The sequence below is a fragment of the Oikopleura dioica genome, chromosome 1 (assembly GCF_907165135.1).
Source record: "Oikopleura dioica chromosome 1, OKI2018_I68_1.0, whole genome shotgun sequence".
Lineage (NCBI taxonomy): Eukaryota > Metazoa > Chordata > Appendicularia > Copelata > Oikopleuridae > Oikopleura > Oikopleura dioica.
In genome coordinates, this window is record NC_137291.1 from 13,131,417 (window position 1) to 13,156,467 (window position 25,051).

Consider the following 25,051-nt stretch of genomic DNA (forward strand, 5'->3'; position numbering starts at 1 on the left):
AAACTTTCTTAAATTTGAGAGCTTCGCTACTGCTGTATAACTTCTAACCAGGGGAAGGGGAGAAGCTAAAAGACGTATCTGCTTACTTTGGTTTTTAATCTCCTAAGGCCTTGACTCTTATTGAGCGCATATTCTTTCTTTAAAAAGGGAACAGATTTGATCGTGGTGTTCGTTTGGGACAATGTCTAATGTCTCGATTTTTAGAATGTCGGATGAGTTCAAAATACATCACTTAGCCTCGCAAGTGTGTTCGAGCCTCAAGAGCGCGATCAAACCCGACAACATCGCCTCGAACTTCAACAAGAACAGGACGAGATATGTGACAGTGCAAGTGCCGGCACAAGAAGCAAGAAGGTTTATCATTTCGCAATCATCCTCGCCGCACGAATTCAATGATCTTTATGATGAACTCAAGGTAGACGTTCGAAGAATATTTCTTCATGCTCGGTTATAATCTATAAATTATTAGTTTTTACCATTCACTTCAATTTTGAACCGTCAAGGTTCATTCCCACGACCTTGCAGTTATTTTTTCTGTTTAGAGCAAGAATGTCCGCGTCCTCGACGGGCTGGTGTTTATACTGGAAAATGTATGCAAGGACGAAAAAGTAAAAAAGATGCTCCACGCCCATGCGTTGAACATTGGTGACGCCGGGAAGGTTCCGATCGGGAAAGTGAAGCCTGGAGTCAGGCAAACTGAAAAGCAGGAGATCGGGAACATGGACTTGGAGGCTATTCAGAAGACGATTTCAGGAAAAGTTGCTTAGATCTCCCTAGTCTATAAGAAAAGACTAGACCAACCTTGATTCTCTTTTATAAAGAATATCAAATTCATCAATCGTTTCAGAGTCCGCTAGAAAATCCCGCCGTTCAAAAGCGCCTAAATCTTCAAAAACAAACTTGCTTGAGCAAGGTGACTCGGCGGTATCGGCAGACACTCTTCTTGATGTCAAAGCTCAGAGGATGAAGGCTCACGCGAACGAACCGTCGACCTGTGACATAAGATATCCCGCGATCTGGAGATCACGTCACATTCCCGATTTGGAGCAGTACAAGAACAAACCGGTTGGGCAGATTGGTGCGCTTCCTACTGAATCACAGGTACTGTACAAAACTTGAAGCTGCCCTGTATTATCGGGGATTTTTATTCAAGACGAGCGCCAGTTTACTAAAGAAAAAAGTTGATATTCAGTCAGCCTAAAAAACCAATCCTCCTTGAAGAGCCTTTTCCTTAAAACAAATCCGCCTTTTTAATCTCCCGTGACATATCTGGCTTTAACTTGTTCGCCGAGAAACGAGGAAGGACTGAACTATTCTTCCTGCGAAAGCGATATTACAACGGCTTAAATTTTTGGCACCATTACTAAAGTTAAAAAAGCTATTCAAAACAATTACTTTTGAATGAATAAAGCAATTCTTTCAGGAATCCGAACTGGTCAGGGACCTCTTGTGCATCCTCTCTGGAGGCCGTGCTACCTACATTTGGATGAAGAAAGAAAGCACGGAAGAGCATCGAATCCTGCCGCCAGAATACGAGCTCGACCCGAGCATCAACATCTCCCTCCGCTCACTGACAGTCGAGCCCTTAAAAGTCGCTGCAGCTCTTCATGTTTTGCTCAACTTCAGCGAAAGATACGTCCTCCACAACTTCGGAATGGTAGCCCATGCGTTCGTCGCCGAGCTTTCAAATTACGTCCAAGAAATTAGGAACAACATAGTCAAGCTAGAATCAGTTCATGTGAGTTTGATGAAAGAATTCGCGCGTTAGATAATTAAACTCAGATTACCTCCGGACTCAACTTACACCAGCTCAATTGTCACCTGCGAAGCGTACTACGCCAAGTTCAAATTATCAGGTAACGCAAAGTCCCAACGCTCAATCTAAGCAACTCATAGCATTATAGGTATTTACGCAACGCAAAATTAATTTATCAAATTTAACTTGATTCCGATGGGGGAAAGCATCATTACCAACAAAATAGAAAAACAGAGTCAGGCTTAGGATTCTAGCAACACTTCTGTTATTTCGATACTAACAGTAGATGCTTCAGAGGTTATTGAGTTCTTCGCGGGGAGGAAAAATTTCATGCGAATTAATTATCCGAACTTTCGGAAAAAAGGGGCGTCCCCGTCTGTTGATTAGTGATTCAGGCATTCGGTTTTCTGGAGAGTCGTATTTCCCCCGTGCTGAATAATTTTCTCTCTCGCATCAACCGCAAAAAACTAGCTTCGAACTTTGAACCAGCTTCGGGCCGAAGAAGCGTCAGCTGCGGCTAGAATTTGCACCCTGCAGCTGCAATATTATCATCAGACGATATCTAACAGTGCCCCTATCTCTCTTTCTGTACCTGCCGCCTCAGGAATTTTCGATTTTCTTTCGAGATTCCTCCGAAAGAGCAGTAGAGAGCTAATAATAACCGGTTTTATCAATCTTGTCAAACAAAAACGAACTTGTCAAAGAAATACGTACTCGTTAATTTCTTTTCCGGGGTCTCGAGGATTTATGCAGCAGCGTCTAGACTCGGGTCTGAACTGATCATTCACCTGTCACCGCTGTGAAATTCACCGAATCGATTCTTCAACTTGTTGGAGTCCGTCCTGGGGGTCGCTTCGCACAAAAGTGCATTGTGGGAACTACCAATAGGGCGGCTACTGACATGTCTTTGGATGAAGCTTGTCTACATCGTAGTCTGGATCAGAGCTGGAAAAAAGTATACTTCCCCCCGCCCTTCAAAAATCTGCAGGGCGCCCTTCATTCTTGAAGGGCGGTGAAGTACGAAATGGCTCTGAAGTATACTTCACGCGCTGAAGTATACTTCAGCTATCGGTTCTTATCGAAAACTTTAGCTGCAACTTCATCTGCCACAATCAGCGTGGTTTAAATCATGGCGCCTGAGAGCCAATAAGCGCAAAATTTGAAAAAATTCTGGCGGATGGATTCTGATGGCCGACAGAACCAAATTGAAGTAGAGTGAAGGGCGGAAGGGCGGTTGAAGTAGAGGGAAGGGCGGAAGTACACTTCACGCCCTTCAACGCCCTGCAACGCCCTGAAGTATACTTCATGAAGTATACTTCATTCTGAAGGGCGAGTGAAGTATACTTTTTTACCAACTCTGGTCTGGATAATTGAGGCGGATCCGTAGGGCTAAACCTAAAGTCCAAACCACTCAGGCCCGTTTTTCATACTTTGCTTCAAAATCAAGAAAAAACGCATTTCGTTTTTGCGGTTGAAGGCACTTTCCCGTTGGGCTGTTAATAAATTCAATGCACAGCCGTAGCCCAGTATCCAGTTCAAAAAGATGGTGCGGTTACGGAGGTGAAATTACTTGAATTCCACCATAAGGACCAAGTGTAGAACGCGACTCTCCGGCTGTGGATACTTAGTAACGTTAGAAGGTTATGAAAGGGAGGTGAAAGCTGCATGCAGATATTCGACCTCAGCGTTTTTTTCTGGCCAAGGAAGTCCTTAATTCGCAATGCATATATTTGTATTTAAACCTTTATGTTCCTTTCTCGACCGTTTCCACCTGAGAAAAGAACTTTGGGACGCTGGATACTTGCGTTCGCGAACCATCATGTGCGCCCCTTTCCTGACATTTTCCTCGCACCTTCCTAAAGTTCGCCTCAAACCACAGCCGTTTTGAGCTCTCTACAGGCAACTAATCGTGCGGTAGCAAAGTCTAAACGTTGATATTTTTCTATAAAAAGTCAAATTATTGACTAAGAAACGAACAACTCTCGAGTTTATTTGCGTTTTTCTAGTTATTTTCTAGCGGCGAGATTATAGTTAAATTTCGGTCGAAATTAACCTTTTTCTTGCCATTTTGAGAATCTAGGATAAGGCCTCTATTTTCTATTTACGGAAATTCTCAAATTTAAATTCAGCAGAATTGCTGATCAGCTCTATTTTGAGAATGTTTTTGTCTACTTTTATATGCTCAAGCACGTGGTGAAATGCTGAAAAATAGACTTGGATTGACGCAAATTATCATAAATATAGGACAGGGGAATAGTTTTGCATAAAGTGAAAAGTAAGCATAAAACAAACAAGGCACGGAAAAAGGTTTAAAGCGGACTCGAGCGATGAGATTTAGAGTCTAAGATTTAGACTCTTTTTTTTTAGGATTAATTTTTAATTTTTTGCTCTGCCTTAAAAATCTGAGCTTTTTTGTTTGGAAAAATTCTTTCGAAAAGAATCGGAAAACTTTTAATTTCTAATTTTGCGCTGAAAGTTCATTGTTTTATTCAGCGATATCTGCCAGACGATTGCGCGTTCTAACTCTCGAGGTGCTCAAATTCTGACGATCTTGCATCAGAAGGCGGAGAACTCTGCCGGCGATCCGGAGCAGCGGATCATTTTCAATTTGACAGCCGCCGCGTGTGAACCCTACCTGGCGATGATTGCGCAGTGGATGCAGAAAGGCGAATTGCAAGGCACCGGTTTTAACCCTTTTTCCTCTTCCTTCCGCCATTTTCCGAATTGTCGAAATCGTTGTTCGGCAAAACACAGAAACAAGTTTTGGGATAAACTCGAATTGGTCGGAAAAAATATAAATTTTCAATTTTGACAAAAATTTCAACTTGGGGATAAATCATTATCTTGACCGTTTTCGTCATCGTCTAAACTCTAGAAAACACCTGGAAAAAACTTTTTTTCATAGCCTGGGGCGATTCTGAGGCCATTTTCATGAATTTTCTACGAACTGCCATATCTCACGTGACAGATGATGAAATCACGTGATTGATATATTTTTAGAAAGCTCAGCTTCTGAGGATTGGGGGAAAGAAAAGAAATTTGAAAAAAATCGATTCTAAATGACGAAAATTAATATTTTAATTTTTTGGCCAATCAGCAAAAACCGATTTTTCGGAAAAATTTTTGCTTTCCCCCAATCCTCAGAATCTGAGCTTTCCATTGATACTTGGATCATCTGGTTTCAAAGAGTATCACGTGAGTTATGGCTGTTCGAAGGCCGAAAATTTATATTTTTTCCGGCCATTCAACTTGAATTTGACGATTGAGGAAATTTCTAATTACGTTTATAGAAAATACATCAAATTACTAGCTCTTACAAGTCGTAAGGTTGAGTATAATAGGATATTCACTAGAACGTTCTAGTTGTAAGGACAAACTAGAATTTGCCATGTCGGGGAAAAATGTATGGTAGAATATGTTTGCGAGTATTTTTTTTCGAAAACCTGATTGGTCTAACGGCGGAATGCGGACATCTTATTGGTCTAGAATTTGACAAAGATTCTCCTTAATATGAACGCTATTTTTGTCGATTTGTACCGCCGCCCTGGTATTTTCGTTAAATTTTATCTATTTTGTAAATGATGTTTAGTCGGAACACTTCTCGTTCGTTAGTATATTGACGGTTCTTGGTCAATTACGACGACGGTAAAACGAAGTTGGAAAACATCATTTCGCAATTGTGCCTTTACGGTACTTTGACGGAACATGTTTTTTCAGACATTTGTTATTCCGACATCAGCAATATTTTTACATTCCATGGTAACCAGTTTACAACCTTGGCGGAGCATTATTTTGGTGCTCCCAAAAGGTGTTTTTCATGTCTATCTGTCAAATTTTGAACATGACAGCATCAAGAATGTCCTCTCCATCACGTGATTCATCCTCGCACATTCATCTACAGCTACCTAGCCTAGTCATTCTAGAGATAGCGTGGGATGAAGCGGGAAATGATTACAGCCCACCTTTCCTTTTTTTCTTTTTTTTTGGTGGAGTAGAAAAAAGCACTAGCGCTCCGTTCAGCATTTCGGTGCGTGGTGGTGCTTCGTGACTCCGTGATGGGATGGCCTTGGCGCCGCCGAGTAGATCTGATCGGGATGGTGGTGGAGCATGCCGCGGGCGATCAGGCATACCGTCGTGCTGACTCACCTGCTACTACTCCGAGCTCGTCTTGCTCAATGTTGCGAAATATTTTCTTTAGCAATAATAATAATAAGTGCTGCTTTATTTTAGATTTGTAGACCGGAAATACTGATGCTTATTTTAATAAAAAAGTAATATAATGGAAAATAGCCACGAAGTCGTTGAAATAGAAATGACAACTGTCGGAAGAAATCCTCATGAAATTCCAAAGTACTTTTTATGTATTACATGACATTTTAAATGACAATTGGTGGTTCAAATTTTATGATTGTTGGAAATTAGACGTTGATAAGCGTATACTTTTTATGATGAGTATAGCAGATTCCAATTAGATTTCTTATTCCAAGCGATTTGGTGTTGGTGTTCATTTTTGTACAAAAATAGACAGAAATTCACTTGTTGATAGCGTGATATCAAGAATCGTGTGGCGCAAGAGCATAGTAATAGACACTTGACGAGTTTTCACCGGTTGTTGATCATAACACGATTGAGCCGCAATTGAGCTTGTCGCCAAATAATTTCAGCTTTAGTAGTGAGGTGCCTTTTCCGGCGCAAACCGTCGTGCCCTCTGTTGATTTTTTGCATCATTTTAAGATGCAAAATTTGATTAGTAAAATAGGTGGTGGTCTAAACTTTGAAGTTCTTACGTGCGATAAGAACTTCGTGTGGCCTAAACTTTGATCGTTCCCATGTGAGATTCTTTGAGAAAGTGGCCTAAACTTTGAATTTCCCCGGAGGCGGTTCTGCCATCGGTGACTAGAGCACCGCCCGCTAAGGCCACTACGCTTTATGCAGACCAATAAGGTTTACGTTTTTCATTCAAGGTGATGACACACATAGAACTAGTCAGAGCGCCTCAGGGGAAATTCAAAGTTAAGACCACTTTCACACATAGGAAGAATCAAAGTTTAGGCCACTTTCTCAAAGAATCGCACATGGGAACGATCAAAGTTTAGGCCACACGAAGTTCTTATCGCACGTAAGAACTTCAAAGTTTAGACCACCACCTATTTTATTAACTTCTTTGATGAAATAATAGAGAAGTGTCTAGATAACGCTGTTGTTAAGGGCATCTCTCGACTATTTAAAATTTCAGAACTCTATCTTACTATGTTCCTTCTAATTCGAAAAAAGTCTAAAAAGGTCGGGTCAGACAAAGTTGATGACACTCAAATTAAACCCAGGAAGCCGTGAGAATAGCGCTAGAAATCGAGTACCCATCATAGACGACTTCCTCCGACCGGTTTAGATAACAACTCCGCCTAGGAATTGAGTCAATTGACCCGACATGGCATGTTTTAAAAAGTCGTTACAGCGACAATTTTGATGAAATCGGCCTTTTTCGCCTTAATTCTTTAATTTTTTGAAAAAATATCACGTTTACCAGCACTCACTGGATTTACGCTAATGACATGTTTATTGAATTTGGCGCGTAGACACTGTCAGGACGCGATTAAAAAGCAAAAGGTTAACCGGCGGCACAGACAAATACAAAGAATTCATGGTGACGATCAGAAAAGATCATGGAAAGGAAAATCTACAGATTGAGTATCACGAGAGCTACTGGGAGCAACATGCTTCGCTGGTGCGAGAGCGCATTCCGCGCTTTCTGGAGGGCTACGCCGAGAAGATCCTCAAAACGGGCAAATATCTAAACGTAGTGGCAGAATGTGGGAAAGGGGGATGAATTCCTAGAGCGAGAGGAATGCGCAAAAACGAGCGCCCGTGTCGCCGCCGCTTTCGTAGTAGAACTACTACTCAGTCACTCACTGAATCAGTCACCCGCGCTGACTCTTGGCTGAGTAGTAGATTTATCTTAGTACCCAAGGCTCCTCTTTACTGAAAGCTGACATCTGGCCAGTATCTTGGGGATGAATATGTTTTTTGAGAATTGCAAATCCGGGACTTTCAAATTCATTCCCCCTTTTTAAAGTCACGACATTGCGCACCGCCGCGAGCTGCTAAAGTACCTCGCTAATCCGCGACTCTTGGAGAAGCCCATCAACACGTGTTACAACCATTCGTCTCAATGTGAGTATCCCGGGGATCCCCTAAATTCCCCTGCTGGATAAATCAGTTGCTAACCACCTGCATGTTCTTCAAAAATGACTTGATCAGGATTTGGTCAATTTAGTCAGTGTTTACTTGCCAAACTGGAATTTTAGGGATTCAAGTGATCAGTCTGAAAATTGGGATATTGATGGGGAACCCCTTATTATGAACTTCTTTTCAAAGGAGAAGTTGAACTTTCGCGAACTTGTAGAGCAAAAATCCTTAAATTCGTAAGTCTGGTATTTTGAACAGATTCAACAGATGTTCGTCAATTACCTTACTCTTCGTTTTGGGTTTGTGGTGCGCGGAAACCGCAAATTTCGGCCATTAAGATGCCTCGACTTGGGCACCTGTAGCAATTGCCCTATTTCACGCATTCAATCGCGAACAAGAAAAATATAACCTTCGATGAAAATTGCCGTTTTTAGTTGGCAAGGCTTTTGGTCAAATTGAAACGTCCGAATCTGATTATTGAAAATGGAAGGTAGAGCAATTTGAAGAATTAAAATGTAATTATCTTTTTTATTTTTGTTTGATGGAAGCTCTAGTTTGTCTATTTTCATGTTTGTAATTGTCCAAAAATGGAACTATTCCTAGCTTCATATTAAGTTGTTATTGTTGTCAATCAATGGCGAAGTGGGTAATTCGATAAAACGGAGTTTTGAAGTGGAATTGATCGGATAAATTGGTAGAAAGCAGTTTCTTTCTTTCAAGTTAACTTCTGACTAAGACTTAGTCTTTCGTAATTGTCGTCGCAAAGCTAGACATTTGCGTCGTGAAAGATGCTGAGCGGAGTGAGTTGGAACCAGTGGTGTTGAAGTGACGTCACTTTTTGCGCGAGCACCAGGCGAAGTCACGAGAATTCTGAGTGGCGAAAAAACAGCCCAGACTTATGAATCTCTGAGTTGGCGTTTTTTCGACCATTGACGAGCTCGGGGACCTTCTATCGGGGTGCGAGGTGTCACGTGGGTCTGCCACGATTGACGTGTTTTATTAGTTATTCGAGGGTTTTGCTAAGGAACTGACTCAGAAGTCATGATGTTCCGATGTTTTTGAGCCTTTTTTGTTGGTTATTTTTGCTCTAAATTTCGAGGGTCTATTATAGTTTCATCTCTTCTGCAAAATACCTGAAAGTCGTGTCTTATTAGCACGGGAGAGGCGCATGAATTGCTCAACACAGGGCGATCTGTAATCTGACCGCAGTATTTTCGCGAAATCACAATTTTGGTCGCGTTCGACGAAGCACGAGACAGAGTCAATTGAGGCCTTCTCCATTTTTAAACCAGTCTTTTTAAATCGCCATAATTTTATTGTGAAAATACGGCGAAATGGCCTCAGTCTACTGAAGTATGTGTAGGCTTCCCGCACCATTTTTCTATTTTCTAGGTTCTCTGGCCGAATCTAACCAAACTTGCTGGACATATGCATCAAGACAAGCTATGAAAAACTGCACTAGCCGATTTTTCGAAATGAGTCTCTTTGACACCTTTTTTGGGTGTTTTTTGACGAGAAAAAGCACTAAAGTGATTAGAAGCTGATTAGAAGTGCCTTCCCACCGGGTCAGACATTCAAGAGTACCCTTGGAAGAAAGCTAAGGGTCGATTCTATCGACACACCAAAAATTGGTTTTGCACCTTGATGTTATCAGTAGTATCTGATGCCTCAAAGTTGACTGAAATCGTCAGATACGAAAATTCAAGATTTTCAACTTTTGATAAACGCGAGCTATGATGACGTTCTATAGCTCAAATTAAAGCTTATGAATCACTAAACTCACTGAACCGGTTTTTACCTAACCAGCCGGTCATTCTAGCGGTTTACCGCGGTTAAACGCTTTTTATTGAATATTTTCACTCAAAAACGAAATAAAACCATGAAATGAGTCAAACCAGAGCCTTCTGGTGGTCAACTTGAGCTAACCGGGGCGAACCGGACGGTTGATAAGGCGGTTCAAAGCGGTTCAGGCAGAAAAATGATCGAAAATACAGCAATATGCACATGAAATTGCTCCTTATTACAAGACAAACATTTTGAACATATTTTTGAACCGAAACAACAAACCATGTGGTCGATAAAGCCGTCCGATGCGGTTCATCGCGGTTCATGCTAATAAATAGTCAGAAATATGGCAATATGTATATCAAATTGCTTCTTTTCTGAACATTAACATTTTTGAAATATTTTCGAATCGATCAAGCTAACCGAGTGGTCGATAAGGCGGTTCAGGGCGGTTCATCGCGATTCAAGATCAAAAATTTAAAATTGTAAAACAAGAAAAATGATACTTTTTCTATTCATTGCGCCTGTAGGCGATGATTGTCAGTCCCGTCTCTTGAAATCAGCAAGGTTAGGGGCCAAGCCGACCCGAAGGGGAGGCCAGTCCCGTCTCTTGAATTAAATTAAGTAAGGGACCAAGCCGACCCGAAGGGGAGGCCAGTCCCGTCTCTTGAATTCAGCAAGGTAGGCGGCCAAGCCGACCCGAAGGGGAGGCCAGTCCCGTCTCTTGAATTCAGCAAGGTAAGGGGCCAAGCCGAACCGAAGGGGAGGCCAGTCCCGTCTCTTGAATTCAATCAGGTAAGGGACCAAGCCGACCCTAAGGGGAGGCAAGTCCCTACTCTTGAATTCAGCAAGGTTAGGGGCCAAGCCGACCCGAAGGGGAGGCCAGTCCCGTCTCTTGAATTTAGCAAGGTTAGGGGCCAAGCCGACCCGAAGGGGACGCCAGTCCCGTCTCTTGAATTCAGCAAGGTAAGGGGCCAAGCCGACCCGAAGGGGACGCCAGTCCCGTCTCTTGAATTCAGCAAGGTTAGGGACCAAGCCGACCCGAAGGGGAGGCCAGTCCCGTCTCTTGAATTCAGCCAGGTAAGGGGCCAAGCCGACCCGAAGGGGAGGCCAGTTCTGTCTCTTGAATTCAGCAAGGTAAGGGACCAAGCCGACCCGAAGGGGAGACCAGTCCCGTCTCTTGAATTCAGCCAGGTTAGGGGCCAAGCCGACCCGAAGGGGAGGCCAGTTCTGTCTCTTGAATTCAGCAAGGTAAGGGACCAAGCCGACCCGAAGGGGAGACCAGTCCCGTCTCTTGAATTCAGCCAGGTTAGGGGCCAAGCCGACCCGAAGGGGAGGCCAGTTCTGTCTCTTGAATTCAGCAAGGTAAGGGACCAAGCCGACCCGAAGGGGAGGCCAGTTCCGTCTCTTGAATTCAGCAAGGTAAGGGACCAAGCCGACCCGAAGGGGAGGCCAGTCCCGTCTCTTGAATTCAGCAAGGTAAGGGGCCAAGCCGACCCGAAGGGGAGGCAAGTCCCGTCTCTTTAATTCAATCAGGTAAGGGACCAAGCCGACCCGAAGGGGAGGCAACTCCCTACTCTTGAATTCAGCAAGGTTAGGGGCAAAGCTGACCCTAACCCCTTTTGGGATCCCGAATGTTTCGGGATTACCCGAACTGTTCGCAGTGTAAATGAGCCTTTTTGTCTTCAAACCTTTCGGGGATGATTCTCAATAATTTCTGTCCAAGAAAATATTATAAGGCAAATAGTTACGTCTGAGAACATCTTAATTGAAGCAAATGAAGGCACGAAGGAACAAAATAATATACTTGAACAGTTGGATTTTTAACCCATGAAAATCTCTATAAGACAGGCGCGGAGCGAACACATTCTCTGTGACTGCAAGTTCACCATTGATAAATGGTATGGCCTTCTTAGACCATCCAATTTGACGAAGGCAGATAGAATTATCTTTTTGATAAGTAAAATGTCCGAATTCGGCATTTATACGCGCGCGAGTTCCAGCATTTAGCTTTTCTATTCTGTCAGAACGACTTATAGTGACATAAATTGAACCAACATGATCGGAAGTCGATTAAAACAAGGAGTGAAAACCAAAGCGAGTTTTGAAGGAAAAGTGACCTCGTTTCAAGAACTCACTTCTGATGAGCTGGATGAAAAATGGTTGCGATAGCAGTTCGGTTTCTTTTCGCATTTTGCAATGAAAAATTTTAATGGAAAAATTGTTTGAGTATTAATTTTTTGAAAAGGGAAAATCACGTTGAGTAATATTTGTATGTTTGCCCCGAACCTTGTTATGTATGCAAACAAAAATGCAAACATAAACGCATTGTTTGTTTAGGTTGATAACGCCTCGGCACCATTACCATACTACTGGACTGGCCTCCCCTTCGGGTCGGCTTGGCCCCTTACCTTGCTGAATTAAAGAGACGGGACTGGCCTCCCCTTCGGGTCGGCTTGGCCCCTAACCTTGCTGAATTCAAGAGACGGGACTGGCCTCCCTTCGGGTCGGCTTGGCCCCTAACCTGGCTGAATTCAAGAGACGGGACTGGCCTCCCCTTCGAGTCGGCTTGGTCCCTTACCTTGCTGAATTCAAGAGACGGGACTGGCCTCCCCTTCGGGTCGGCTTGGTCCCTTACCTTGCTGAATTCAAGAGACGGAACTGGCCTCCCCTTCGGGTCGGCTTGGCCCCTTACCTTGCTGAATTCAAGAGACGGGACTGGCCTCCCCTTCGGGTCGGCTTGGCCGCCTACCTTGCTGAATTCAAGAGACGGGACTGGCCTCCCCTTCGGGTCGGCTTGGCCCCTTACCTGGCTGAATTCAAGAGACGGGACTGGCCTCCCTTCGGGTCGGCTTGGCCCCTAACTTTGCTGAATTCAAGAGACGGGACTGTCCTCCCCTTCGGGTCGGTTTGGCCCTTAACCTGGCTGAATTCAAGAGACGGGACTTGCCTCCCTTTCTGGTCGGCTTGGTCCCTAACCTGGCTGAATTCAAGAGACGAAACTGGCCTCCCCTTCGGGTCGGCTTGGCCCCTAATCTGGCTGAATTCAAGAGACGGGACTGGCCTCCCTTCGAGTCGGCTCGGTCCCTTACCTTGCTGAATTCAAGAGACGGGACTGGCCTCCCCTTCGGGTCGGCTTGGCCCCTAACCTTGCTGAATTCAAGAGACAGAACTGGCCTCCCCTTCGGGTCGGCTTGGCCCCTTACCTGGCTGAATTCAAGAGACGGGACTGGCCTCCCCTTCGGGTCGGCTTGGCCCCTAACCTGGCTGAATTCAAGAGACGAAACTGGCCTCCCCTTCGGGTTGGCTTGGCCCCTAACCTGGCTGAATTCAAGAGACGGGACTGGCCTCCCCTTCGAGTCGGCTTGGTCCCTTACCTTGCTGAATTCAAAAAACGGGACTGGCCTCCCCTTCGGGTCGGCTTGGTCCCTTACCTTGCTGAATTCAAGAGACGGAACTGGCCTCCCTTCGGGTCGGCTTGGTCCCTTACCTTGCTGAATTCAAGAGACAGAACTGGCCTCCCTTCGGGTCGGCTTGGCCCCTAACCTGGCTGAATTCAAGAGACGGGACTGGTCTCCCTTCGGGTCGGCTTGGTCCCTTACCTTGCTGAATTCAAGAGACAGAACTGGCCTCCCTTCGGGTCGGCTTGGCCCCTTACCTGGCTGAATTCAAGAGACGGGACTGGCCTCCCCTTCGGGTCGGCTTGGTCCCTAACCTTGCTGAATTCAAGAGACGGGACTGGCCTCCCCTTCGGGTCGGCTTGGTCCCTTACTTAATTTAATTCAAGAGACGGGACTGGCCTCCCCTTCGGGTCGGCTTGGCCCCTAACCTTGCTGATTTCAAGAGACGGGACTGACAATCATCGCCTACAGGCGCAATGAATAGAAAAAGTATCATTTTTCTTGTTTTACAATTTTAAATTTTTGATCTTGAATCGCGATGAACCGCCCTGAACCGCCTTATCGACCACTCGGTTAGCTTGATCGATTCGAAAATATTTCAAAAATGTTAATGTTCAGAAAAGAAGCAATTTGATATACATATTGCCATATTTCTGACTATTTATTAGCATGAACCGCGATGAACCGCATCGGACGGCTTTATCGACCACATGGTTTGTTGTTTCGGTTCAAAAATATGTTCAAAATGTTTGTCTTGTAATAAGGAGCAATTTCATGTGCATATTGCTGTATTTTCGATCATTTTTCTGCCTGAACCGCTTTGAACCGCCTTATCAACCGTCCGGTTCGCCCCGGTTAGCTCAAGTTGACCACCAGAAGGCTCTGGTTTGACTCATTTCATGGTTTTATTTCGTTTTTGAGTGAAAATATTCAATAAAAGCGTTTAACCGCGGTAAACCGCTAGAATGACCGGCTGGTTAGGTAAAACCGGTTCAGTGAGTTTAGTGATTCATAAGCTTTAATTTGAGCTATAGAACGTCATCATAGCTCGCGTTTATCAAAAGTTGAAAATCTTGAATTTTCGTATCTGACGATTTCAGTCAACTTTGAGGCATCAGATACTACTGATAACATCAAGGTGCAAAACCAATTTTTGGTGTGTCGATAGAATCGACCCTTAGCTTTCTTCCAAGGGTACTCTTGAATGTCTGACCCGGTGGGAAGGCACTTCTAATCAGCTTCTAATCACTTTAGTGCTTTTTTCTCGTCAAAAAACACCCAAAAAAGGTGTCAAAGAGACTCATTTCGAAAAATCGGCTAGTGCAGTTTTTCATAGCTTGTCTTGATGCATACGTCCAGCAAGTTTGGTTAGATTCGGCCAGAGAACCTGGAAAATAGAAAAAGGTGCGGGAAGCCTAAGTATGTGACAAAGTTTTGAATGCACTAAAGTGCTTGTTTATCGACAAAAAGTTTCAACTTTTTGTAAAGTGTTTACGTCGGAAGGGATGGTCACTGAATTAAAAAGTGCTTTTACTTTACTAAAGTTAGCCTAAAGAAAAGTATAATTTATATATAGAATTTCAAGAGCCCGCACTCGAGGGATGTTTAACGTCACTCCCACTCCCGACTCATAATTTTCTATCATTTTACGAAATGAATGATCAGTGAACTTTGAAATGAGTTTTCGTCGCCTTACGATTTTTAAAATTATGATTATAAATTTGAACTCAAATACTTCTCGTTCCAATACCCAGGTGGGTACGTATCGTCTTGTTAAAATATACAACCTTCTGATAAGAAAGAAAAAATCTTTGAAAGATGATGATAAGAACCTGTAAAAAGAAAAGAGGTGAAGAAATTTCTCCCGAAACTTTTGATGTTTTTTAGAGAGAATATTCCGTAGCTCTTCATTTTTTTATTTGTAGAAGCATATTTTCGTGTTAGCGAGCGTGAGCTCTTATCAGAAGTTGTGTATATTTCAGTGAGATTCGATCGAAAAATTCGATGAAAAAACGCAGCCCCCGTGCAGCCAGCGGGTCAAAAAAGGGCTACTGCGGGATAACCAGTTATTTTGATTTTGCACCGGGTCAAGCTGGATTTCGTATTTTCATAATTTCAGCTTTTGAAAAGGCGTGAAAATCCGCCGCATGTTTCTTTCTCTGACTTAGTGTTTAGAGAAAGAGAGAGAGTAGTAGTTTCACGTGCGCACTGCACTGCGCACTAGAATTTTCAAAAATTTTGATTTCGTTTATTTTCTTTTTATTCGCAAAACAATCAGCTGCGAACAAAGCTGGACGCGTATTGTATAATCAGAACTAGAAGAAGGTGATTTTGAGATTGGCTTAACAAATTTTTGCCAATTTTAAAATCAGCATCAGGCGAGCTAGGAACTTTGGCAAACTTTAAAGCCAGTGAGATGGAAATACAGTTCGAGCTAAACCTCCGAGCCCGCCCGTGACAAACGCGATTATGTTGAAATTGTTGGGACATTCGTTCGGAAACGGCTAAAAGGCGAATTAAGTTCTGCTTTGATCCACCGTCCTAGTTCCGGCATGGCGCGGCCTGCCTCGGCCCTGATCCGGAAACTGTGTTCCATGTCCTTCTTTATTTTCCTGTCTTACTGAATAATCTTTTCTAGTAAGAATAAGATAAGCCCTTGACTTACTGTCAGACATTTTTTAAATCCAGGAAACTCAAAAATGCACAATAAGACCTTACCCTTCCATCGCATTTCTTTGCTTTCAGGAAGGCTTTTTGTCCGGATTTTGATTGAACGAGCCCCGATTTTGAAGATTTTGATTGGACGAAGACCTTTTTTAAGAACTTCATCTTGATTTGTTAGTCACTCAATCTTTGGTCAGGTTTTTTTTTTTCAAGTTGAATTGAATCTCAAGAGTAATTCTGCAGGTGCTTCATTTTCGGGGATTTTAGGGGAACCCTGAACTTCCCGCTCGAATTGCGAGACTACAAATTGATCCGTCGTAATTTGATCGGTTACTTACGCTTACAAGATGCATGAATTTGAAAACAATTAAAGCGTCAAATAATTATATGTTCCAGTGCTCGTGAACATGCTGATGAAAGACTACAATCTCGTCGGCCGGCTGCGGTCGGTAAAGCGATTTTTTCTCCTCGACCAGAGCGATTTTCTCGACCAATTCATCGACCTGGCTGATGAGGACTTGCGGAGGCCCGTTTCTAAAACTGTCCAGGTAAAAAATGAAGGATACGTGGGGTGCGCGTCGTTTGCTACGGTTTGGGGGGTTTGCGTATATTTCTACGGTTGCGTCAATTGCTACGGTGCGTATATTTCTACGGTCAAAAATAAGTCATAGGGACCGTAGCAATTGACGCACAGTTTAGGTGGGCAAAAAGCCGGGTCGGTTTTGTCGGTTATTAATAATATTAAAAGAATTTAAAGCTATCTAAGTCGGTCGGAACGAGTGTCTGGTCGGTTTCCGCTTACAAAAATGAAAACAATATGAAGGAAAAAAATTTTAAGCCTTGGTGCAATAAGCATTGTCAAAGTATGATACTTATTCATCCTTTTGTAAGGAAAACCGACCAGACACTCGTTCCAACCGACTCAGATAGCTTAACCCTAACCCTAACCGACAAAACCGACCCGGCTTTTTGCCCACCTAAACTGTGCGTCAATTGCTACGGTCCCTATGACTCATTTTTGACCGTAGAAATATACGCACCGTAAAAATATACGCATCGTAGAAATATACGCAAACCCCCCAAACCGTAGCAAACGACGCGCACCCGGATACGTGCCATTTCTGTACAAAAATATTTTGGGCGCGCCCGACGAATTTATTCAATCAAATAAAGTCACACTGAGACACATTTCGTCCGGGAGACCTGCTTTAGGATTTTGAAGCTAATTTAATGAAATTTTGAGACATCGCTGAATTTGAACTTTTGCTCTTGAATTGGTAAGACTTACAGGCAAGTATTGGACATATCAGTCCACTACAGTCGCTAAGTTCAAATTCTGCGCTAGAAAACCGTCTATTGTATTATATTGTCCTTTATTTATGTTTGCTACTCCTCCCTTTTTTGATCCGGATGCACAGAAAAGTTGACAAATCGAAAAAGGGAGGGGTGTATTTTTTTCGAAAGAAATCAAATAGATTTAATTGTTTCGAAGCCAAATGGAGTTTATTTGATAAACTCTTTGAAGTCGTAACTAAATTTGCTGTTTTCAGTCTCGATTACAAGCGTCGCTAGAAATGGCCATCAGAACTTCAACTGCCGACCGGGATCTGTACAAAGACGACGTGCGCATCGTACTAGCGCCCACTGACCTGCTTCGGGATCGCAAATCAAGAATTTGAACGGGGGCGAAAATCGCCCTGCTAAACCGTTATAATCGTGGTAGTTCGATAAACCGCGGAAACAGGCACCTGCCTGTTTTGCTGCCCGTCAATTAAGCCCTTATCGAAATTGTCGGATTGCCTGTTGTCTGCTGGACACCACCACCGATCCAGCGTGTTGTTCTACCATCCTTTTATCGCGCCGATAAGTGTCTCGGATCTGGTTTTCCTGATGATAAAAAACGGACTTTGGACATTTTATTAGGTCCCTTTTCATGGCAAATTTTAAATAGACTTAAGAAAATGTAAGCCCTGTTTCATTTCCTTATCACGGTTTCACTTCTTATCATTTCCATTTTCGAGTAAATCAGAATAATCTCGGCATCTTGTAGGAGTTTTGAAAAACAGCCAATTTCAGTGCGGATTTTTGCCTTATCTGTCGCCTTAAAATTGATAAGTGGGTACTCGCTTGACCAATTGGGTTTATGTGCGAGTATTTGCCGGAGATGGCATTATCCCTACTCCCCGTAACATATTTTTACGTTATCGTGCTTTTTGATAGCACAAAGCTTCTTGCGCAAAAAGCGGTTGGCTTTGCTCTCGCCTAGGCCCGCTATTTCTTTATCGCGCTTCGATAAACGGTGGATATCACATGTTCCAGTTTCAACACGCATCGGCACTCAGCCTTTTTCGGTATTCTTTGTCTTGTGATCAAATCTTGTTTCCAAATGCGCATTTTGTCGATATTACATTATCTTATCGCCAAGATAAGACGTAAAAGTTCGTTTGTAGAACGTTCTTTAGGAAGCGAAACGAAAATCGTACGCAGAAAGTTAGACAAGTACTATCTTGATTACTAAACATCAAATTTCATGCGTTTATTTGGAGATAAGAAATAATCATTTTTCAGAGAATTTGGAAAGAGTTTGATTTTATACTTTAGTTTAATTTTGGGCGCGCTTTTCTTACTGTATAACTGTAAGTTTATTGTCTGGAAAATTATGCAACAGGTGGCCGATTTCGGGCTCCAGTAAGTCTCACCACTACAGAAAAATACTCGAATAAACTTGAATTGAGAAAGTTACAGTATCAATCGCGTTCGGAAATTGACTGTAATTGAGCAGCTTTACCAGGAAATTTTTTTACGCCCCCGAATCTGTGGGAGAAAAATAACAGCAAGAGAGTAATTGGATTTCGAATTTCGCACCCAGGCAAATAGTTCTAACAAAATTTTTGCGATCCCAGAATACAGATAACCCAGCTGATGCGAATCATCAGTATCGACTCAAAAGACACGGCGGCTGTTAAGAAGCTGAACCCAACGGATGAAGGTTTATCCTGTCTCGAAGCCATCTCGTTCGACTATGTTGTCAAGGAATCGGCTTAAACATTTTTGGACGGAGGTAGCCTCTTGCTGCGCCAGACCCTTTTTAATAATTTTCTCGTGGATAAAAAAAACTATCGAGCCCTTTTAAGTGGCCACTCAGCTTGATCATTTCCCGGAAGCAGCTTGTTCCGTACCAGGTTCTTTGGAAAGTGATCACTTCTTCGTTAACATATAAATTCAGCTCCTCTTCCGCTTTCTCTTTTATACTAAGTACATCGAATGGATTCTTAACAATACATGGCGATATGCATCAGAACTCACCAAGGTAACATGCTTTCACTCTATTTCTCCGTCCATTTTTAACCTGTTTTCTACACTCATTAACCCTGCTTGACTCAACATAAGTTGACCCTATTTTACTCTTTCCGAAATTTGATGACTGCCGCTTTTTGACGGGAGACGAGAATATTTTTGAATTTCGCTCCCGTGGCTCTTGAAATTCTCATTCGCGGTTCTCACTATTCAAGGGTTTATAACAGGTACACTGCATTTTTGGTTGCTTCGTTTGACGTCACCAGGAGTTTATTTTCTTCCCCTGTTGTAGAAAGTCGAGGGCTGAGGACCCTGACAAGGAGAAAGGAGGAAATATGAGTGTACATCCTCAATAAGGAGGATGACTCAGAAGAGCGGGGCATTAGCAGTAATCATCTCATAATTCTCTCGTTGGCGAAAGTTCTAATCGTTCTAATTTAGCGCTTCCGAGTGGCCGATGACAAATCCCACGCTGCCTTCATTCTCCGCCACCGAATGCTCGTCTTCGTTCAACATCTTCAGGAATAGCGGATAGATAGAAAGCAGCAGAAATTCAAATTACCAAAGTTCAGAAAGGCGGAACTAAAGGGGTTAGAAACGGCGCTTGGCGAGCGTCAAACGTGACCTGCTTCTTTCACACTTGACATTCTCAGCCCGGATTATGCAGCAACAGAGCGGTTGGAGTTCGCGCTAGGTTAATTTTTTTCCTACCGCTGGAATTATTTGCCCCTTGATCTTCATTTTCGATCCTCATTTATCCATAATTTTATTATGAATGAAATTTGAAATCTCGTTTTCAAAGCTCATTGCCCAGATCAATCATCTGATCTTTTAGTTACGTTCTTCTGTAAAAATAGCAATTTGAGTTTGAGTGAAAGTTCACCGAGCCCCCTTTTTTGGTTTATTTTCACAGCAGGTCGTGGCTCTGAAGGTATCGGCAAGATTACCGCGTTGGAGCGGGGCACGGATCACCTAGGAGAGCGCCTTCTATTTTCTTGCCTTAATTTTGCTCTGTTTGTCCGGCTTGATTCGATTCAACATGGGACTTTCAGGATTTAAGGAATCTCGTTGAATCTAGTAGTTGCAGCTCGTTTGATGTCACGTGGATGATGTTTCTCCATGTGGCAAAGGCGTGAAATCAATTCCAAAGTAAATTGATACAGGCGCTTTCTACTGTAACCTGATTTTCTGTTGATAATTTCTCGAATTTCTCGTGAAAACAAGGATTTCTATGAAGCTAGATAATCTTCACAACTGACAGAAGAGACTCTGAGTAAGAGGAGCTTCCGTTTTTGCTGACAATTTCTACTACCGGACTCTATAAAAAAAAGGTCCAAGTTGGATTCCAATGTTGAGGTCGACTTTCTGGCGGTTTTCTTCCCGCACCAGGATTTTTAGTCAATTTGAGGTCAACTCGCCGCTACTATAAAATTTACTTTAGTAGAAAAAATCCTTTAGTTCGGCAAATATACTTCTAGCGCCACGTTTTTCGCGCAATTCTACGCTTGTTACCGTCCGAAAATACGTTCTTTTGAAGCTTAAAGAATACTGAAAATTCTTATATGCGGAGATTACTGCGGGCAAGAAATTTCACGTGGGAGATCGGTTTAATGGATTGCGGATATAGAACAGGGCGGGGAGAATAACGCGGCTTCCTGCCTTCCTTTCTGATCAGGCATGTGACACATGACATTCACCAGTTCGAACGATATTCACTTAACCTTCAAGAACTTTCGGAGCTTTGAGCTGTCGGGCTTACTTTTTCTACGGACGTTTTTACTGAGGACTCGGTCTTATAAATAGACACCTTTCTTTATTCTGTATTTATCCGCTTCAAAAGTCCTACATCACCTTTGGCGTCATTGAACCGCAGTGGAAAGTATTCATGGAAACGCTGGCAAAAGTTCAGAACGTTGATGAAGGTAATTTTCACCTGTCGCGTGTAATTTATTCAACTATGATGCTCACCGGAAGTGATGATGATCGCTTTGAGAAGGCTTTCTAAATCAAGATTTTATGCTTGTTGTCAAAGGATAAGCTTATTAGCTTTATTTTTGATGACGGTTTACTAAGCCGCCATAAAAAAAGTCGTCCAAATAGTTTTCTCATTAGTTTCATAAAACTGACAATTGACCCTGGTTACAAAATATTGTTTTTGAACCGTAAACGCAGCTATCTCGACACAGAAACTTAATTTCCAAGCAAAGAGTTCATCCTTCGGTTTTCGTGCACAACAACTTTTCTGTTTTCAACAATGCTCGTTTTCCTCCTTACCGTAAAAACATATGTGTCTGTTAGCCACAGTAGAAATGGCTTGATATCATAACATTGCTTATTTTCGTGAACAATGTCGGAAATCGTCAACAGAGTAAATATCAAATATTGTTAACGATTAACGAATTCCGACAAACGGAAAGATCAAACTAAAGTTAATCGGTCTGGCTGCCAAACGGGGTTAATCCAATCAATTGGTCTTCTGTTTGTTAAGTAAGATTTTCCGGTACAATACAAAAAAAAAGCTGAAGTCGAACCTTTCGGCAGACCCTCTTTTCCGCTTATTTTGGAAAAGACAGTAACTGAACAGACAAACATTGGGTCTGTTGAAACCCAAGTCGAAAAACAAACGGCTGAGGTCTTATAAGCTTTTTCGCCAGCCACTGAAAAAATGCCTAAATATCCAAGCTGCCCTTATCCAATTTCGCTAGTACTCGGTGTTTCTTGTAAAACTTTGCTTTCCGCTCAGGGGTTGGGTTGCCGGCTAACTGAGGACAAAACTCAAAAGTCTAAAGAATAACTCCAGCTGCGAACAAATTCAATTATCTTACATGTGGTGATATTATTTATAGAACATGAAAATTGATGAGCGCCTATCGTATTTTGGCGAAGCATGTCTTTCTTTTTATCATCATCTGCACCATTGTAACCAATTCTCAATTGATACAAGGAAAGTCATTGTTATTTAAGCATTCAAAATTGACTTCGATTTCGAGCCATTCTATATTCTAGCGGTGGTGTTATGATATGACTCCGTTGTAGAATCAAGACTTTGTTAGATCAAATTAAAATTGATTTTTGTTTGATATTTTCAACTGGCGTTTGGATCCAAGAATTTGATTCTGATGACAAGAGTTTGGAATAAACTTTTCGTCTCATTTGTTCCCCGCTCTAGGTCGCTAGGCTGGTGATCGATCTCTTTGTTTAGGACACTGACCTAAACATGGAACGATTAGCCAGTTTAACCGCAGAGGTGACGCACTGGACAAAGTTGGCGGTCCGGCACCGATTTCAAAATAATAAAACCGCTGAAAATTCACCAAGACTGTCGATTTCATCAGCGATTTTCGGGTTCTAAAAGGGTTCATAATGCAGATAGCAGGTGTGAATGTAAAAGAAACTTGTTATAGTGCGCAAATGTACAAGTAATCGCGTGGCTTGAGACATGCGACCAGTTCATGAAGCAATAAAAGGTATTAGGGGCTAAGCAAAGCTCCTATTACTGCTCCCCTTACTTATCATCCTCACACAGTCGATAGTAGATTATAACGATTTAAAGAACTCGGGTTTCTTAAACTCAAGTTGATAGCAGGTCACGCTTCTGCCAGTCCATAAATAGAAACTTGTATAATTACCAGCTCGTTGACACATTTTTCTTTTTACCGATTTGTCGGTCGTTTATTGCCTCTTCAAATAACGGTCTTTTTTAGTTTTGAACGCGCACTCACGCTTTCTGGAAAACTGCCTCCGCTCCGGCCAGCTGTCGACAAAAGACATCTTCCGGATCATTCACAAGATCCTGCTCGTTGTATCTCAATTCGTCAACTTCCTCAATCAGACCTTTGCTCAGGTAAGTTCCGACTCAACCATGGTTTCAAGGGCATTAAGCCTGACAGCTCTTTTTTTAAAGCGCTTGAATCAAGCGGCTTGATAAAAGTTAAAGCCATTAGATCTTTTTCTTAAGGGGGTAGAAACAGCTTTTTTCGAAAAAAGACGATTTTTGACCAGCGCTACAGACAAGAGAATCTTACATTTTCAATTTTTCTCTTCATATTTAGATAGATACATCTTAGATCTAGGAACATCTCCCTCAAAATTGGTTTTAGTCATCAAATTTTTGAGTAAGCGGGCTCAGAAGCAGCTCATCTCTCCGAAATTCTCGATTTTCGCCAATTTTCAAACACGAATATCTCGAGTCCCCTGATAGTTAAACAAATTTCATTCACATTTTTGTTAAGCTCAACCCTTTTTCTAGGAACATTTATGAGGAAATTCCGTGAACATAAATAAATCTTATACTTTCTTTTATGTAGCAGCAGTCCAAAATCGAGAAAGCTGTTTCTACCCCCTTAATGAGAATTGATTTTGATCAATAAAACCTTGAGCGGATCTTCTCATTCATCCCGGAAATCACCGCTTCACAATCTTCCGGAGTTACCCGCGTTAATAACGAACGAGAATCACTACCGGAGAATGTGAAACATTCATTCTTTATAAAGGCTGAGCATTCGCTCAAATTTTCTACAATCTTAGCCCAGACCATCTGTCAGCAATCCGCCGCTAATTTTAACTGTCCCGGACATTTTTGATCGCCCCTTTTCACAGTCAAAATTCTCTTCCTACTCGTGAACTTTCTCGGTAATTGATGAATACGGCATGTTATGTAAGATGAAATAACTCAAAGGCGTAAAAAATAGACTGGTTAAAAAGGTACAATTAAATCATTTATGATCATTCGCATTTTAAAACTATTTGGCCCAATCCTTGGCTACTAAGTATTTACAAATTTGGATTAGCTGATAACAAGCATCATCGAAGACGTAGTGCTTTTACACGCTGAGATTGAGTTTGGTTATTTTTGTAGAACCTATTTTCCATCAATTTTCACCCCTGTCTAATAATGAGCATAACCCGTATTAGGATTGAGGGCTGATCTTATTCAAAATTAACTAACTTGCGTCTTTCTGAAGTAATAATTACAGTCTGACATTGTGATGATTATTTTTTTGGTCTATTTTTTACAATGATGCAATTTTGAACTTGCTCCACTTCGACCTAAAAAGTATCGCCATTAAAATTCCTCGTGAACAAGTCGTTATTTTAACGATCGTCAAAATTACGTGAACAGCATCTCAGAAACTTTAGCATTGAACTTTCAGGTTGAGCAGCTTTCTGCACTAATTGGCACTACCGATTTTGACGAAAGCATGGAGCGACTATTTGGGGAGCACTTCCAGGAGCAAGTTCGTCTTCACGACAAGAGCTTCTCGGACAAGATCAAAAGGGTAAGTTGAATGCGATCGAAAAGGTCACGAAACGACCGTTCATTATTCTTACAGTACGGAAAACTAAAGTGTCGGTAAATTCGTTTTGCGGTCGAGTCCGACCGAACCCCAAGAAAAAGGAAGCGCAATTTCCTGATCCAACCTAGGCTGGTGAATACATCGGTCAAAACTCTCAATAATCGGGCGAACTCCACGTCCTTTTTTTCTAAAAACCAACGTATTCGGAACTTCCGAATCGGAAGCATTACGGAGGAGGAAGGACTATTTTGGAACGGAAAACTGTTTTTGCTCGAAACATATTTCTTTGATGCTACATTTTAGACGAAATTCAATTCAGCAAAAACACCTTTGGTTTAAAAATAGCGGTCTAAGATCTCATATCTGTCCAGAGTCTATTTTAAAAACAGAATTACGAGATTGCGCCGCTGCCCATCACATGAATGCTAAAATTACTGTTTCAGCTAATTGTCGAGTTGGAGAACATTCAAACGAAAGAAACGTCCGATTCGATCATGAATCTCCTTCTCAAGCTGGACTACAACCGCTACTACGGTCACTTCCCTGCGACGCGAGCTTAGTCCAACATGTTTCGTTCACTCAGTTCAATTTTTACACATTCCTACCACTGTCAGCTTTATCTTTCACTTACTGTCACATTCCAAATAAAATAAAAGATTCAGTAA

The 25,051-nt window shown here is 42.3% G+C and overlaps 1 protein-coding gene across 1 annotated transcript; it reads left to right on the plus strand.

Moving 5' to 3' along the window:
- The first annotated feature begins 205 nt into the window (after positions 1-205).
- On the plus strand, positions 206-25,051 carry LOC145695760 (gamma-tubulin complex component 2-like). The gene is made up of 18 exons (XM_081772777.1): positions 206-415; positions 543-747; positions 842-1,101; positions 1,424-1,738; positions 1,783-1,856; positions 4,250-4,434; positions 7,381-7,569; positions 7,829-7,927; positions 16,189-16,340; positions 17,343-17,443; positions 18,702-18,832; positions 18,934-18,974; positions 19,019-19,102; positions 19,531-19,609; positions 20,928-21,011; positions 22,794-22,933; positions 24,243-24,368; positions 24,830-25,051. The coding sequence occupies exons 1-18, from the start codon at positions 206-208 to the stop codon at positions 24,944-24,946; spliced, it is 2,592 nt and encodes an 863-aa protein (XP_081628903.1). The 3' UTR covers positions 24,947-25,051.

Excerpts from the sequence above, each read along its gene's own strand:
- LOC145695760 (XM_081772777.1), top strand. The coding sequence starts at position 206 with ATGTCGGATGAGTTCAAAATACATCACTTAGCCTCGCAAGTGTGTTCG. Across the intron at positions 748-841 it reads GGAGGCTATTCAGAAGACGA|TTTCAGAGTCCGCTAGAAAA; the intron begins TTTCAGGAAAAG and ends ATTCATCAATCG. Across the intron at positions 18,975-19,018 it reads AGCAGCTTGTTCCGTACCAG|CTCCTCTTCCGCTTTCTCTT; the intron begins GTTCTTTGGAAA and ends ATATAAATTCAG.